At 38.0% G+C, this 16,345-nt stretch overlaps 1 protein-coding gene across 1 annotated transcript in view; it reads right to left on the bottom strand.

Annotated features, from left to right (window-relative positions):
• Window positions 1-1,668: 1,668 nt before the first annotated feature.
• The window catches only part of LOC132153130 (striated muscle preferentially expressed protein kinase-like), a 34,786-nt gene continuing 20,109 nt past the window's right edge, over window positions 1,669-16,345 (bottom strand). The window contains exons 19-38 of the mRNA XM_059562393.1: window positions 15,884-16,084; window positions 14,989-15,046; window positions 13,860-13,937; window positions 13,581-13,753; window positions 13,440-13,466; window positions 13,102-13,254; window positions 12,930-12,972; window positions 12,663-12,731; window positions 9,951-12,570; window positions 9,724-9,873; window positions 9,404-9,520; window positions 8,402-8,569; window positions 6,891-7,013; window positions 6,382-6,546; window positions 4,914-5,673; window positions 3,780-4,019; window positions 3,179-3,402; window positions 2,889-2,964; window positions 2,550-2,699; window positions 1,669-1,928 (exon numbers count right to left, since the gene is read on the bottom strand). Coding sequence (XP_059418376.1) covers window positions 1,682-1,928; window positions 2,550-2,699; window positions 2,889-2,964; window positions 3,179-3,402; window positions 3,780-4,019; window positions 4,914-5,673; window positions 6,382-6,546; window positions 6,891-7,013; window positions 8,402-8,569; window positions 9,404-9,520; window positions 9,724-9,873; window positions 9,951-12,570; window positions 12,663-12,731; window positions 12,930-12,972; window positions 13,102-13,254; window positions 13,440-13,466; window positions 13,581-13,753; window positions 13,860-13,937; window positions 14,989-15,046; window positions 15,884-16,084 — 5,842 coding nt within the window. The 3' untranslated portion in view covers window positions 1,669-1,681. The remainder of the gene's footprint in view (window positions 1,929-2,549; window positions 2,700-2,888; window positions 2,965-3,178; window positions 3,403-3,779; window positions 4,020-4,913; window positions 5,674-6,381; window positions 6,547-6,890; window positions 7,014-8,401; window positions 8,570-9,403; window positions 9,521-9,723; window positions 9,874-9,950; window positions 12,571-12,662; window positions 12,732-12,929; window positions 12,973-13,101; window positions 13,255-13,439; window positions 13,467-13,580; window positions 13,754-13,859; window positions 13,938-14,988; window positions 15,047-15,883; window positions 16,085-16,345) is intronic.

Genomic DNA, 16,345 nt, shown 5'->3' with positions numbered 1-16,345 from the left:
ATATTTGTGTATGATAGAAGTTCAAAGGTGAACACTTTCTGTCTGGGATCAGGACTCACAGCGGCGTTCCCGCACCTTGGATTTGGACAAATGGATATCCGTGTCTGTTCCTGTTGTTTGTGAGCACTGAATAAGGAATTGTAAAAATTATTTGATTGGAAATTGAACTCACAAAGAGCAATTTCTAGGCAATGTAATATATTCAAGCCGAGTAAAACTAATAAGTCCAATTTATATTCTCCAGGTTCCCCATGATTATGGGACCATGATACTATTTAAATTTTTCTCGCATTGCCAGCAGCTCGTAAGTTTGTTTGTTTATTCTATATATGATTTATAAGATTTGTTTGTGAATGTGAATCACTCAATTGTCCATTAGATAAATTAACAACTAAACAAAAACAAATAAAAGAAAATACAAGAAGCACTGAGTCTGTGACTCTATGTTCACCCAACAGGATGCAAAATTAGTGTCTCTAATAAAATCAAATCAAGATCAACACCTGTTCATAGTCTTCAAATAAAATCTAATATGCTTTTTGGATTCATAACATTTTCGTAAAATCTCAGATTTTTGTGGACAAAACTTTTAATATATTATATATTTTTCCAGGCACATCTTGAACCAGCTGATCTTTGCATGAGGACAATTAGCACTAGAGTATAAAATTGAGTTCACTCTGCAATTTGGCCGTTATACCATTCTCTTGCATTCACAGGGAATGAGTTTTCTCCTAAAACCATACGCTATGAAGAGGAATTTGTACTGATGCATGCGTACGCTACTGTATGCACTGAAATCTGCAATATATAATACATTCCTGGAGTTAAACACAATTACCGCAACATATCAAAAGATGTAAGGTGTCAGGGAAAGCCAAACCATATGAGCTTCAGTGCACTGGGAATTCTTGCCAAAAAGTCACTCCCTAAAGCTGTGAGGGCTTTCAATATTACAATAAAATCAATCCACTTTAGTTTGGGTCAAAACACTTCAGTAAAAGACAAAAGCGTTTTGTAAATGACGGCACTAGAGTGAGAACTAGAGTGCTCAAAAAGATTTCAGTCAATAGTTTTCATATATACTGATAATTACTACAGCATTACAACTACTGTAGCAGTAATAAAAGTATTACTTATGCCATAAAACTAGTTCAAAAAAAGATATACACCATTTTCCACAAATCTCAAGGCCCTGTTTCACAATTGGAAGAAACCACAAAAAATACACATTGACACAGTGACATTTTTTGCGTCAAGTGATGGACTAGATCGCTGTCTTTGTAAATTAAAAATAGTCACTCTTCTCAACCACGATGGGTCCAAAGTTTCTGACCATTCGCTAGAGAGCCAAATGCTAAAATTGGTTTGTCAAAAAGTCATAAGAAAAAAAGTAAGGGCATCATCCTGGACAAAAACTCAACTGCACTGTGCATGCTGGCTAACGGAGGTAAATGTGCGGAAATCCATTATGCTTTGGATGAAAGTTTTGATGGTGTGTGTGTGTTTCTTGTCTCAGAACTGACCCCAGGTGTTGAGGCCAAAAAATCCTGTGCTTGATATGCTAAGACAAACCATATGTTAACCGGTCCCCTAAGGGCCCACCAAGGGCAGCTTAGAGGTGCTGGGATGTCCTTAGGCTGTGTCTCTCTCTGTTCTTATCCTCGTCCTGTGCTGGAGCTCACTGAGGGATGGGTGCCGCAGGGGTGCCGGGTGTTGAGGGGGTAGCAGGAGTTTGTGGAGTGCTCTGGTAGGAACGTAGAAGGACTTTGTGCTTTGTTGCCACCTCGGCCCTGACCTGCTGCTGCTGCTCCAGGAAGTCCTTGAGACGTGTGGTGGTAAACGTGAGAGTCTGTCTCCGCAGTCTCATTAGATATGCGTCCTGCAGCCAGGAGTTGTTAAAGCAGTCCTTAATGGTAGGACGGGCCCTGAAACACATTGTGCAAACAAAAATCAGTTAACATGTTACAGTTCACAAGACACTTTGCTTGGCGCATACTGAAAGCTAGATGACAAATTTTATATACAAAGCATATCAAATATTAAAATGATTTGGAAACCAACATAATTCTTAATCATGATTCTGATTAGATCCTCACTTGCAATTATATATTATTTTTCACTTTTTTCAATAAAACTATATAAAGTGGTATAAAGTTTGTTTTAATTAAAATCAGTAAATCAGTATAATATAGTACAACCGATACAACTACGATGCATGTATAAATACATTTGTAATATTTAAATATATTAAATGACCATCATCAATGTTGATTCTAATTAGATTCTCACTCACTGTTAATTTTAATTTAATGATTTTCACTTTAATGCTATGGTGTATAAATAATTTAAATTGTAAACAGTATATATTTTTGTTCATGCTATAATGAAAATTTGATTTTGATTTTCTTTCCATTATGCTTATTAGAAAAAAATGCCTTCCTTTCAATTTTGGATGAAATGTGACCCAGACATGACAGGTGCTTTGAAAGGTTTCTTGAGATTTACCCCAATGAATATTTTTTAAAGCATTAATTTTTAAAACTCACCAAGGGTAGCTACACAGGATCTTCTTGAGGAACAGAGAGGCACTTTGGGACACATTTTGGTAGAGCTTACTGAGGTCAAACTTGGCTGCCTGAATCCTGGCCTCTGTCTCCGCAGGGTCATTCTCAGTGAACGGCAGTCTACCGCTGAGCCTGAATGGTGTACAGCATGACAAAAGCTTCGAGTTACACACTAGAATAGCATTCATGTCAAACATAATCATAAGCACTGACAGCTCACAAGCTCCAAAGAGCTTCTGGAATGTCAAGACAAAATGCAAGAGACAAAACATAAATTGTAACAATACAAATGCTCCCGCTGACAGAGTGGACAGCACTCACATGATATAAGTCAATACGCCAATGCTCCAGATGTCAGCCGGTGGACCCACCACATCTCCTTTCAACATCTCAGGAGCTTTCAGTCATCAGTAGAGATTAAAACATATTAGGAAGTGTGAAGAAATGCACAATTACTTACAATAAATACATCATTAAAATAATAAAGGAGAAGGAATAGGAATAGGAATATAACAAAAGAACTCAAATTCAACATTTTACTTAAAAAGCTCTAAGATTGTTTTAGGTTAACAAGAAAATGTTAAAAAAATATATTTTAAAAACTGTCTTACACATGTAATCCAGTGTTCCAATGGGTGGGGAGAACTGCTTCAGGAACAGCGGATTGAAGGTCTGTGCACTACCAAAATCAATTATCTTAACCACGTTCATGTAAGTTACAATGATATTGTCTGGTTTGATATCCAGATGCAGTATTCTCCGGCTGTGCAGGTAGTCCAGACCCTGAAGTATCTGTACGATATACGCCACCACATCATCCTCTGAGTATCGGAACCTAGAAAGCCAGATAAAAGATAAGAACATAACAACCAGAGGTATATACTTCATAAAAGGTGATTTTTAATGGGGGGATATTTTTTTTATCTGAGGGCGGAGTTGTTGTTTTTCAAACATATTTGTACATTTTTAAAAGTAGGTACAGAAGGTACAGAAATTGTCTGCTGATACTAATGATGACGAAAAGTGCAACATGTGGGCTGTCGCAGAAAGCAGAAGGGCAAAGTATACTTTGGGCTTTAGGCTGCTGTCACTTTAAGACCTCATGCACAGATCTACTACACTGTTACTTGCCAAGATGGGCATTTTAACATAATTTTGCATTCTTTTTTCCTTTTTATGTACAATAAGGCACAAAAAATTACTCAATCTGACCTGTCAATCAGACTATAGAGCAGCTCTTTCCCTGAGCAGCACTCAGAGATGAGCACCAGGTAGCGTGGGGTCACGTAGGCCTCATGCAGAGCCATGACCTTCTCATGATGGAGGGACTTCAGTATGTCATACTCCTTTAACACGGCCTGCTTGCTCTCAGGCTCATACGACACAATCTTGGCCATGTACAGGTTACCGGTGGCATTTTCACGACACTCTCGGATCACACCAAAACGACCTCTGTGGTGAAGAAGAAACAAGGGGATCAATGGCTGTCAAGGTCAGATTTACAGATTTATTTATTTTATAATAATACAAAAATATTTTGTGATTTTATTTGCTTCAAAAGTATTTATATTTCCCTATCTAATTAAATATCACTTGGTTTGATATTCTGTAATATTGTTAAAAAAACATCCATACATTTTTAATTGTTTAAAAGTGTCACTGTATAAAAGAAGAAGTTAAGTAAGTACTAAGTGTTTTTCCACCCTTCAGTCATGCGTTATCTTGCTTAGCTTCCCAGGACTACCACTTGCGAACACCCATAAAAAAATAAAAATAAACATCAGTAAAAATCAATCAATCAATAAACTTAAAAAGAAACAAGAAAATATGCATGTCTGAAAATAAAGTAAAAAATAAATCATAAAAATAAATCAATTAAATAAGCACACAAATAAATACAAATATAAAAAATAATAAATTTTCCCATCTGTAAATAAAATATAACAAATAAATATCTATAAAATAAATAAATATAAATACAACTATAAGAATAATAAATAACATTTAAATAACATCAATAACACTGAAAATAAAACAATATAAATAAAAACTTGAAATCAAATAATGAAATCAAATCAAATAATGAAATCAAATCAAATAATATGCATGTATGAAAACAATGAACCAAAAAAACCTCAACAACATTGAACAGCAATTACATCAAAAGCTGATTTACATGATGATAGACTGTAACCAATTTAAAAATTATACGATTCTAGTTAAGCGTTTATCATGTTATGATTTCAGCTACTTTTGTATCTGATGTTGTTTTGGTTTTATTATTTGATGTTGATATGATAAACAGCCATAAAAATGTTCTTTTGTGACACTGGTAGAAGGTAATACCTTGCTTTCTCATCCATGAATGTGTATGGTTTCTGTGGGACTCCCTGCCTTAGGGTCGATTCTCCAGGTTTTCCTATAGGGGTCCTGCGCCCTGTAAGAGTGATGTGTCCAGAAGGAGTGGCTCTTCCACTTGGAGTCGTACAATTGGGTGTGCCAGTACCCTCCCCTACGGGACTCAGACTTGTAACTAACACCACCGGTGGTGACAGGGCAGGAGAAGGCGTCTTTGGGGTGACTGGGGTCACATGTGTTGTGATGGTGGCCGGGACATACATAGGCACTGAGGAGATAACAGGCGGAGGGGAGACTAGAGGGGGCGGGGACACCGGAGGGGTTTGAGGAGGGGGGGAGACTGCATTGACTGGGGTCTGAGGTTTGGGCAGAACGACAGGGGGTGAGGGTCTGGCAGGTGGAGGTTGAGCTGCAGGGGATGCTGGGGAGGGTTTGGCCATAGTGATGTTGAGAGTAGTCTTAGCTTTAGCTGAGGTAGGAGCACTAGGGGATGGAGTTCGGATATCAGGCACAGTACGATGACTTGGGGGAAGGGTTGTCATAGCTGATGCAGGTACAGGAGGTGGAGACACAGGCTTTACCGGCTGTACTGTAGAGGGCGCTGAAGTCACCAGTGGTGCTGCAGCTTGTTTAGTCGCAGCAGGCTTCATTGCAGGTAAAGTCATGGTGGAAGTTACCACTGTAGGCGCAGGAGCCGGAGCTGATGAAAGTGTCTTGACAACAAATGTTCCACTAGAATTTTGAGATGCTGTAGAAATAACTTTGAATTTGAAAAATGAATATGCACAAATGCATAAGTTCTATTCAAATTTATATAACACTACTGTTAAAAAGTTTGAAGTGGCTGCAAACTATTTTTAATTTAGTCTTTTATGCCTGCCAAGGCAGCATTTATTTGATCAAAAATACAGAAAAAACTGAAATATTTTGAAATATTACTACTATTTAAAACAACTGTTTTCTATTTTAATTTATATTAAAATTTAAAGTATTCCTGTAATGGCAAAGCTGAATGTTAAGCAGCCATTACTCCAATCTTCTGTGTCACATGATTTTTCAGACAACAATCCAATATACTGATTTGGTGATTAAATAACATTTATACAATTTATTTGAAATATAATGTTTTTGTAACATTGTAGAAGTTTAATCTCACTGACCTCAAATTTTTTGAACAGTTGTCATATTATATGACATTATATTCAAAACCATGCATCCAATTGCTGTATTTTATGTCTGTCATTTTGTAGAAGTAGCCAATTTTTGTGACATACCATTTGTTTTCGAAGAACACGAAAAATGTTTATTCTTATTATTATTATAACACAAAATGCATTAAATATTGTCACACCTGCAGCATAAATAAACATGGTTTTGTTTAGTAAATTATTTTGTTTAATAAATTATTGGTTGCTGACAGCATGAAATAGATGAGAACCACAAAACTGTTGTGCACCTGTTGGGTCCAGGACAACTTTTTCAGACAGATTGCTGTAAGGTCCCTGGCCAGCCTTGTTCACACAGGCCACTCTGAACCTGTATGCAGCACCAGTTGGAAGGTCCGTGACATTGTAGTAACAGTCAGCCACACCTGTGGCTACTATCAGCCAGTTAGTCTCACCTACAAAAATAAATATTATATTGTTACTTGTAAAGAAAAAGAATGGTTTGCAACACCTATGTTGTCCAAAAGAGGGCAGTAGAGCAGAAGGAAGTTTTTCCTCTACACTACCCACTCTCACTTTTTTTTTTTTTTTTTTTTTTTTATACATATAGACAAAACTAATAGCAATAAAATCTAGGCAATTAAGGAAAATCAACATGTTACATTATTACCATTATAAATAAATGTTTGCATTTAAAATTAATACTGAGAACGCAACTGACAATCTATTCAACAATATACTTCAGGAATCCCACTCTAATTCACCAAAGTAAGATAAACAATGAGTGCTATCAACTAACCCTCTGTCTTCCTCTCCAGAGAGTAGGTGCACGGTGCCATGGTGTCTGAGGGCCTCCATACCACCAGAGCAGTGTTTTTATACTTCTGATGAACCTCAGGTGTCCCAGGACTATTAGGCAGACCTGCAAAATAATATCCAGTGTTCACTACTAGAAACTCTCTTAGTTGATGTGTCTTTTGAAGAACTGTTCAAAAGTTTGGGGTAAAAGTGATTTTTTATAATTTTTTATTATTAATACTTTTATTCAGCAACCACATATTAAACAAATAAATAATATTTCTTAATTATCAAAACAGCATATTAGAATGATTTTTGAAGAATCATGAAAGGATCACTGAAACCTGGTGTTATGGCTGCAGAAAATTCAGTTTTGCCATCACAAGAAAAAAAATACACTTTAAAACATATTCAAATACAAAACAGTTATTTTAAATTGTAATAATATTCCACAATTTTACAAAGAGACTTCCTTCAAAAACACAGAAAAATATTACTGTCCCCAAAACTTTTGAAAGGTATGTGTCTGTTACTGACTTTCTTAGAAACTGGATTGACAAACATTTGTTTAGCTGATTAAACATTTTAGAGCTGAACATAACCAGAATATATATATATTTGCTAAAGAAATGTTAAATGTTTTCCTTGACTGTGGGAAACCTGAAAGTAAAGAGATATTATAATAACCCATTCCAGATATGTAGAAATAAATATATAATTAAAATAGACAAAAACTGTCTCGGGTAAGGCAGCTAAATTATATTTGCACCTCTGCTAGCAAGTCACCTTTCCATTTTTATCAGCTTTGTGGAGCACAAAAAGGAGAGAATAATTTATGGCCTGTTGTTCTAGGAGAAAATAGCTTTGAACAATGATAAGAAGTGCATTAGCCTGCTAACAATGTTAGAAAGCCAATGGCATTTCTGTTCTCAAGGCTAAAATAGCTCCTTCCTAGTCTGCGAGTCTAGCTGTGCACTATGCACTAACGCTTTAACTTTTCTTTCACTGTGTCCCACTTGCCTCTCTGCTCTAGCCTTTACTTTTCTGAGAATTTCGGGAATGTTGCATTGTAGCACTTCTCTTATTTTCTTCTTAAGGGGTTTCCACACAGACAGTGCCTTTCTGCAACAGTCCATATCTCATTCACTTTCAATTAGAGCTTGGCAATGCAATAGCCCCTGTGACTAATCAAGTTTGAGAATGATGCATAAGTGATGCATAAAATCGGATGCATAACCATGTCAGAAATTTTCAGTATTTGAAGTTTGAGTTTGACTTGTGTATTGATAATCATTATTTTTCATGATATGATCTATTTTGCATTGCTGCATTTTATACACAACTGCGTTCCCTGGCAGAATATAATGTTGCTTTGGATAAATACAATTTTTATATTTTAAAGTCTCAAAGCCTTCTCTGCTTTGTTTTCTTAATCTATTTCTCATTTATTGGTCTATTCTCCTTCCTTTATCAGACTCTCAGTTTCTTATTTGCTTCTTGTCTTAAACTTACGAGCAAGGGACACGACACATGAGCTGGTGACAGAGGCCAGTGCATTTGAAGCCACACATTCATAAAGGCCTGCATCCTTCTTGGTGGTCTTCATAATCATCAGCAGCTGTCTCCCGTCAGGACAGGATATCATGTTCATCCTTGGGTCGATTTCAAGTGGCTTCTTATCTGAGATTACACAAAGTTGAAAAGCAAAATTGTTCGTTGGGAACTTTAACATTTACCAAAATCATAATGTCAAAGCCACAACCTATTGTGCTCTAATGTTAATGTTAACATTTAGGTGAAAAAACATCCTTCTATATATAGCCCAAAAAAAAAATTGGTTTGGTTGTGTCAGCACAAAGACTATGAATGCATCTAGAATTCATGGTTTAATGCAGCACAGATACTTTTAAAGGATAATTTAAAGAAATAATAATAATAATAATAACTTAGGATCCTATATGCATGATCACAAACAATGTTATTGTAATCCTGCTGTATAATAACGGTTACCTGTCCTTTTTTTCCTCCACATCTCTTATTTCACCCTCTAAGTAATTGTAAAACAATTAAAATTTTCATTTTTTTAATAATTAATTTAATGTCTGTTTATCTAATATTATCATTTGTTTTTTACCCTATTTAACCCTATTGTGTTAACCCTATCAAGTTTTATTTTGTGATAATGACCAGCAGACTGTAGATTATCCCCTATATGAATATAATTAACAGTCAATGTAAAGAACAATATGCCAAGAAAAATATGCATTTAATCATTTTTCGTAGAATCTCAAAGTACTCCATTTCGGCTGAGACCGTATAATGTGAAAGTCTGAAAGACCAAAGAACATGAAGCCAATAGAGTGAATAAAATCTCTACAGCACTGAGATAATACATGTATACTTATTGCAAAGTTATTTTATATTCAGTATATTCAGTTAAGGATATTGCACTCAATTTAGGTCAGAATATATTCTTTAGTCCCATAGAAATTTATATTACAATTTGAATCAGACCTTTCATCCATGAGATGTGTGGGTGAGGACTGCCAGCAGGGAGGCAGCTAAGAGTGACAGGATCTCCCTCCAAGAGAACATTGTCCCTTAGTTTGATATGGAACACAGGAGGGAAGTCTAATTGTTGAGAAAATCAGTGAAAAGATTAGTGAGACAGGCACTATAATTTATCTCCCACAGCTGTGCCAAAGCAAGTACATATGCATAATTGATTCAATGATGACATACGTAAATCTTTATGACAAAACTGGAAATAATCACATAGATGTCTCCTTTTGTGCAAAAGTTACTGTCAAATGCATAAATTAAATGTGCAATACCAGATGTTAGATGTGTATACTGGCGAGAGCGAAGAGAGCCATTCTCCCTGGCAATGGAAGCTGGGATGTCTGGTTGGGAAAGCGTCTTATCTCTTTTTCCCATTGTCAACCCCCAGCGGTCCCATCGTGATCTGCGCTCAATTTCTGCACCTGTAAAATAAATTATGGCCTTTCAACAGCATGAAGGAATTATCGAATGAAAAGCATTGACCAAAAAAATAGCATACTTTTAACAGCTGATTCTGACTGGATGCTTGACATGGAATCGAGAGATTCTGATGAGGTCCCTTTTCCTGATTGGGTAGCCAGTTGATTCTGTGGAACACCCATCCTCTTCAGACTGCTACCCTCTGAGGTGGAACGCCGCATTTTTGTAAATATAGGTGTCCTCTTCTCCATCTTGCTTTCACTGGCATCTTTTCTTTCCTCAGAGTGGCTCCTAATCCTTGTTGATAGGCTTGCCATGGTACTGCCAATCTTCTTGCGCATGGCAAGGATCGGTGACTCTGAGGGTGCTTTGGACTCAGGCTCTGGGGGAGCCTCAGGACCTCCATCCAACCTCACCATCTCAATCTCTTTCTTTTCTTGGGATCCCCTCCTTCCCAGTGCCCAGGACAGACGACGCCTGGGTGCTGAAACTTCTTCCTCTTTTAGCTTCACTTCCTGCCTCTCTATTGATGGGGCTCTTTTCAAGCGCATTGAGAGTCTCCTCATGAACCCAGGGTCCTTCTCAGCCTCACGAAGATCCTGAACTGACTTGGACTTCTCCTCCAACCTTCTTGGTACAAATTCTAAAGGTGCACCAGTTGGCCCTGGGCGATACATTTCTTCTGTAGTTTCTGGAGCAACAGTTGAAGGCTTTTCTTCAGGCTTCTGGAATGAGAAGCGTTTAAGACTACGAGTTAGAGAGGACTCACGCTTCTTGAAGCGAGTTTCAAAGACCTCCTCAGATGCAAGGTCCTGAATGTTGCATCCAGGAGATGGTTCTCGCTTAGGGGAGGCATGAGTGGGAGTCTTAGGAGGACTTGGCTCTTTAGGAGGATGTTCTGTTGAGGCAACCCGAGAAAAGACTGCAGGATGTTCAGTGAATTGGTGAAGGTCTGGATTGGATGAAGTTGACAAAAGGGTTGGTTCAGAGATGTGTCTGGAAATGGGTGCATAGACTGGAACTGATTGTGGGGTGGATGTTGTTGTAGATGAAGGTACAGGAACAGGAACAGGTTGGCTAGATGCCTCGACCGATGGTACCATAATAGTCTGCATGATACTGGCATATGCAGACACCCTACCATCTGGGAGCACTGTACGTGCAGGGAGTGATGGAGTCACAAAGGTTGATACAACACTCTGGGTGCTGGGGGCTGGGGCAGCTGTTGGGGTCACTATGATGGAACTGGTGGAATTGGTGATCTCTGGAGACTTTGGTGATGCCTTTACATCATCCTCAACTTCTTTAACATCAATCTCTGGAGCAAGAGGCTCCACTTCTTTCTCTGGTTCTTTATCCTCTCTTTCCTCCTCTTCCTCAATTGTTTCCTCAACTATGGGCGTTTTCAGCTTAATTTCATCTACTTTTTCAGACTCATCACTGAGCTCCTCTAACTTGCTCTGAACATTCTCTTGTGCATCAGTCTCCCAAGATTTCTGATCAACACTTCTGGATTCATCTGCATTAGTCTTTGGCACAACAACGACTTCTTTAGATTTATTGTCCTTGTAGACTGGTGACTCTTTTTCCTCAATTTTGTCTTCCTCATGTCTCTCTGGATCTGGCGTATGAATTTTACGGGTGACAGGGTGAGAATCCTTCACTGGCTCTGTGAGAGAAGACATAGATACAGCTTCCTGCAGTCGTCTCTCTTCTATTTGTGCTAGTGGGATCTCTAGAGGTGCTCCCATCCGTCGATGCAGGGGCATGGGCTCTGAATCACCCTGGCTGAAGGAAGCACTCTTGCTGAGTATCTTCGTCTTTGGGATGTCATCCCTAGGAGACTCGCTGGATGCCACTCTAACAAGTGGAGGGTTACCAAGGTGAGACCCCCGCATATAGCGCTTCTCATCCCCCATACCTAATGTCTCCAGCAATGGGCCTCGTAATCCACTCATCTTGTTGTCTACAGAGCCACCCCTGAGAAGTCTCTGCCTCATCAGTTCCAATTTCAGGGCATAGTCTTCCTGGCTCAGCTTTGCAGCTCCTGGACTTGGGCTTCTCCTTGGAAGCTCCATAGATACTGACTTTTGTAGAATTCTACTTCCATCGGTAGAGTTTTCTTCTGTGCCCTCCTCTGGTTTGATGTGAAGCTGTAGGGCACTGTCAGCCGAGCTTCCTCTGCGAAACTCTCCTCTGTGACGCACTCCCTCAGACTCATCTGACTCCATGCTTGAACCTCTGCGCATTGGTCTCTTTGCCTGTTCGGCTCTTTTGGCCAATTCTAATGGTTCTTCATCAGATAAGTCTTTTTCATCTTCCTGCATTGACCTCTTCCTGGCTCTACCCCTAGCAGCTGCATCTCCACCCTCTCCATCTATCATCTCCACTTCCATAGGCTCTGACTTCTGATGGCTTGAAGCAGGCTTCTCAGCATTTCCATTCGGTCTATCTGTCATTTCATCATCCCCTACAATTTCAGTCAGTGACATTCTAGAACCTGAGAATTCCATGCTTATGGGCATTGGGATAAAAGGCAGCTCATCAATGTCTTCATCCGAATCTGAAGATGATGAAGGTGGTGGTGAGCCTTGTTTCAGATGTCGTGGAACAGCAATGGAAATATGGCTGGAGAAGTCATCCAGTAACTCAGGTATGGACCTCATCACCATCTTAGATTTATAGCTGATAAGAGACCGCTAAAAGAGATAGATGAACATTGTTACAATGACAGTTTCGAAGAATCTGTAACATTTTAAACACTGAACAAAGGCCATTAATATAATCTTACCTGCCATTTTCTTCTTGACAAAAACTTTTTGAGTGAATCTGTGCTGATGCTCTTTCCCTTATTCAGGGTCTAAAAGATTGAAATAAGTATTTTAACAATGACGGCAAATAACTGTTTCCATTAGAGTTATAGTGAATAAATACTTTGATCTGAAATGTTTACAATCTAAATTAACTGGCAGAAATGTTGTATTAATTTAAATAACACATTTGGATAGCAATGGGTCTAAAGGAGTATTTAATCTTTAGTCCTCTACTCTGTTGTTACCTTGAACCAGGGGTGCCAAAGACATTCATTAGCACTGGGTCTCCTGCAGATAAAACAACATTAAACAAATTGCCAGTTAACACAGTGCTCTTAGCAGTAGAAATCATTTTCTCGACAATAAATTATCAACAGGACTGCGGTGCAGCAGATAAGCACCATATATTCCACTTACAATCTATCAGCCACCAACAGTTTGATGACGAATCCCTTAGCTTCATGGCAGAGGTCGGTAAACATGCTCTCTTCAAAAGCCACATTATAGTTCCTGATATTGAGAACAGAACTCCGGTCGTTTTCTCCGGCGAAAGGAGAAACTCCAGTGAGACTGCAAAACAGAGTTGTTTATAAAGTCTTACTGAAGATACAGGAATTAGTGATGAACATATTTATATTTTTATAATATACAATTGCAGAGCACAACTTAACAACTTAAAAAAACTTCAAAAAATATACTACAATACAATCATATAAATTATTTTATTATTATAGACACAATTAAAATAATCCTACCATAAGTATGTTAGAACTCCAACAGGCCTGTAAGAAAAAAAAAAAAGTAGAACTGCGAGACACTAATGTATTCATGATACTAGAGGCTGCATACAGATTTGTTCAAGAGCTGTTTTGTGATAGAGGGACCAGGTGCCTTACCAGATGTCCGTTGCCTTGGAGATGGGTGTCTGGTTAACAATCTCTGGAGCGACAAATTCTGGAGTGCCATATTTGCAGTACTGTGCCTCATCAGGCGTGAACTTTACAGAATTTCCAAAATCACATATGCGGATCTGATCACTACTAGGGTCTGCCATGAGGATATTATCAGGCTGAGCGGAAAAAAAGATGAGTCTAGTCAACACATCGGTTCCTTAACGTGATTATTGCTTACTTATGGAAGTAAATGGTAATGACAGCAAATTACATAACATTTACCTTTATGTCTAGATGAAGTATGTCATGCTGATGAAGATAGCTAATACCCTCCAACAGCTGCCTCACGCTGGATCGGATCTGCAGTAAACAATTCAGACAGTTTAGGGACACGTCACTTTTGCTAGTCCTGTCCCTACAGAGTAAATCTGAAAAGAATCCATTCTTTATCCTCTAGATATCTAGAAGATGCCAAGACAAATGGCAACACATAGGGGTGTAACGGTATGCAAAAATCACGGTTCGGTACATACCTCGGTTTTAAAGTCACGGTTCGGTTCATTTTCGGTACAGTAAGGGAAAGAAATGCAAACATTAAACTGCAGGTTGTTTATTACTATAAACTTTTTTTAACAATTTGTTTACACTTTTTTAAAATACTTTTTAATAAAATATATATAAAATAAAAAAGAATAAGAAATAAAATACTGCTGCAAAGTTCTCCACTAAATAAAATACTCTCAGTCTCAAACCAATATCATATAATAAAATATAATGAAAAATATAAATAAATAACTATGATTACAGTGCGGCATTACCAATCCCAGCTTGTAGGCCTGCTCATTAAAAATATATATATAACTTTTCCAAAGTGTAAAGTGCAGCATGAACAGTTTCAGTTTTTAGACCTGCTCAGATTTCGTTATTGCGTTGGACCGATCGGAATTAAGAGAAAAGGTCTGTTTAAATGCCGACGGGAGCTGCGTTTGAATTACAATAATTTTTTTTCCTAGTTGTATTCTGGTGTGTAAAGACACAGAAAACGCGAAGCAGACATCACGCAATTGACACCCAGCAGAAACGCCACGCTCACGCAACACAGCCAGTGTGTCACCGGCCTTAGAATCAGCTGCAGGGCGGGATTTGCGCTGAACGAGGAGACTTCCGTCACTTAATATGTTCGTTTGGAAACACGAAATTGTACCTTTGTTCCACACACAAAACATTGCATTCGGTCATTCGGTACACACATGCACCGTACCGAAAGCCCTGTACTGAAACGGTCCGGTACGAATACACGTACCGTTACACCCCTAGCAACACAACAAACCAAATTTGACAAACAGAATAGTCAGCTCAAACATTTAAAAACTTTTCTGGTCACTTTGAAAGATTAAACTGGTTCACCCACCTCTGACTCCATTACTGTTGATTTCTTTGTAAGCCTTTCGAGAAGCTCCTCGTGGCATCTTTACACATTGTAAAGGACAATCACAGAGATGGGGCAAAGCTTGTGATCCACTCATCCTCACTACAACATGTGATAGGAAGTGTGATTGTGCCAGATTGGATGTGAGATTGTGTATTCAGCATTGTCCAAAAATCTGTCTACAAGTGGAAATGCATCTATTTTACATACCAGTTCTATTTAATAAAATCTTCATCACAAAATATATTATTATAATACTAGTACAAGTCCACTGTTTAATTGAAAAATGAACATCTGTCTTAGTATTTGTTTTGTTTTTCTTTTGCAACCTTAAAGTAGTGCAAAACCTTGATATTTTTTAATTCGTTTTACACACTTTTCTGTGTTTTACATTTTTTAAAAGCCTAAAATTTTCTGCTCAAACTTGATGTGAATTTCAGATTTTCAATGTGGACTCAAGACTTTTAGATTCCACTGTGATTGTATCAATATAAGTGCATGTTTTATGTAAGATATCCTTTCTTTGCATGCCTTCCCAGGAGACTCTGACCTGAAGGACACATATGCCAACTATTTGGGACAGTTCAAGCACAGATGGATCGAAGCAATACACACCGGAACGATTCTAAGGCAGATGACTAAGAGAGGTGTGAATATATATAGGGTACATATTACATAAGCAGCTGTAGCAACTCTCAGTGCAGAAGGGCACTATTCATCTGTACGTCTGACTCACAATGAACTACAGTACAAGATAATAGTTCATGACAAACTTTGAATGTCACCGAGTTCAAAATAAAAACTTAACTTCATTTAATTAAACTTGTTTTTATAGTCAGTGATCCCTAAAGCTCTCAGAGAAGTCAACAAAGGATACAGCTCTGTAATGATGATGACAGCATTCTTCTTCTCAAAGGCGTCATGAAAGTAGAGGATCCTCTCATGGTCTAGATGAGACAGTGTGTTCAGCTCTCTCAGAGCGGAGGCCTTCCGTTTAGCCCGAGCAGAAATGAACTTAGCTGCATATTCAATCTTTCCCGCCTTCTGTATCACTCGTTTCACATATGAAAACGCCCCTCTAAGAAAAGAACATTTCTCATCAAAGCATAGAAAATACGAATATTTGTTTGGGGAAAAGGTGAAAAAAGAACCTGATTAAATATGAATTAACAGCAAAATAACAGATAATCTGTGGAAAAATAGCATGATTCAACCAGTGAACAATATTGTGTCAAAGAAATTATAAGTAATCAATGCTTATTTCATTTAAATCCAATGTGTTAAAAATATGTTTTTACAACTTTGCAGCATGCCACTAGTAGCACAGAAATCACTCTCT

The sequence above is a fragment of the Carassius carassius genome, chromosome 11 (assembly GCF_963082965.1).
Source record: "Carassius carassius chromosome 11, fCarCar2.1, whole genome shotgun sequence".
Taxonomy (NCBI): domain Eukaryota; kingdom Metazoa; phylum Chordata; class Actinopteri; order Cypriniformes; family Cyprinidae; genus Carassius; species Carassius carassius.
This window is presented reverse-complemented; position numbering and strand designations above follow the sequence as displayed.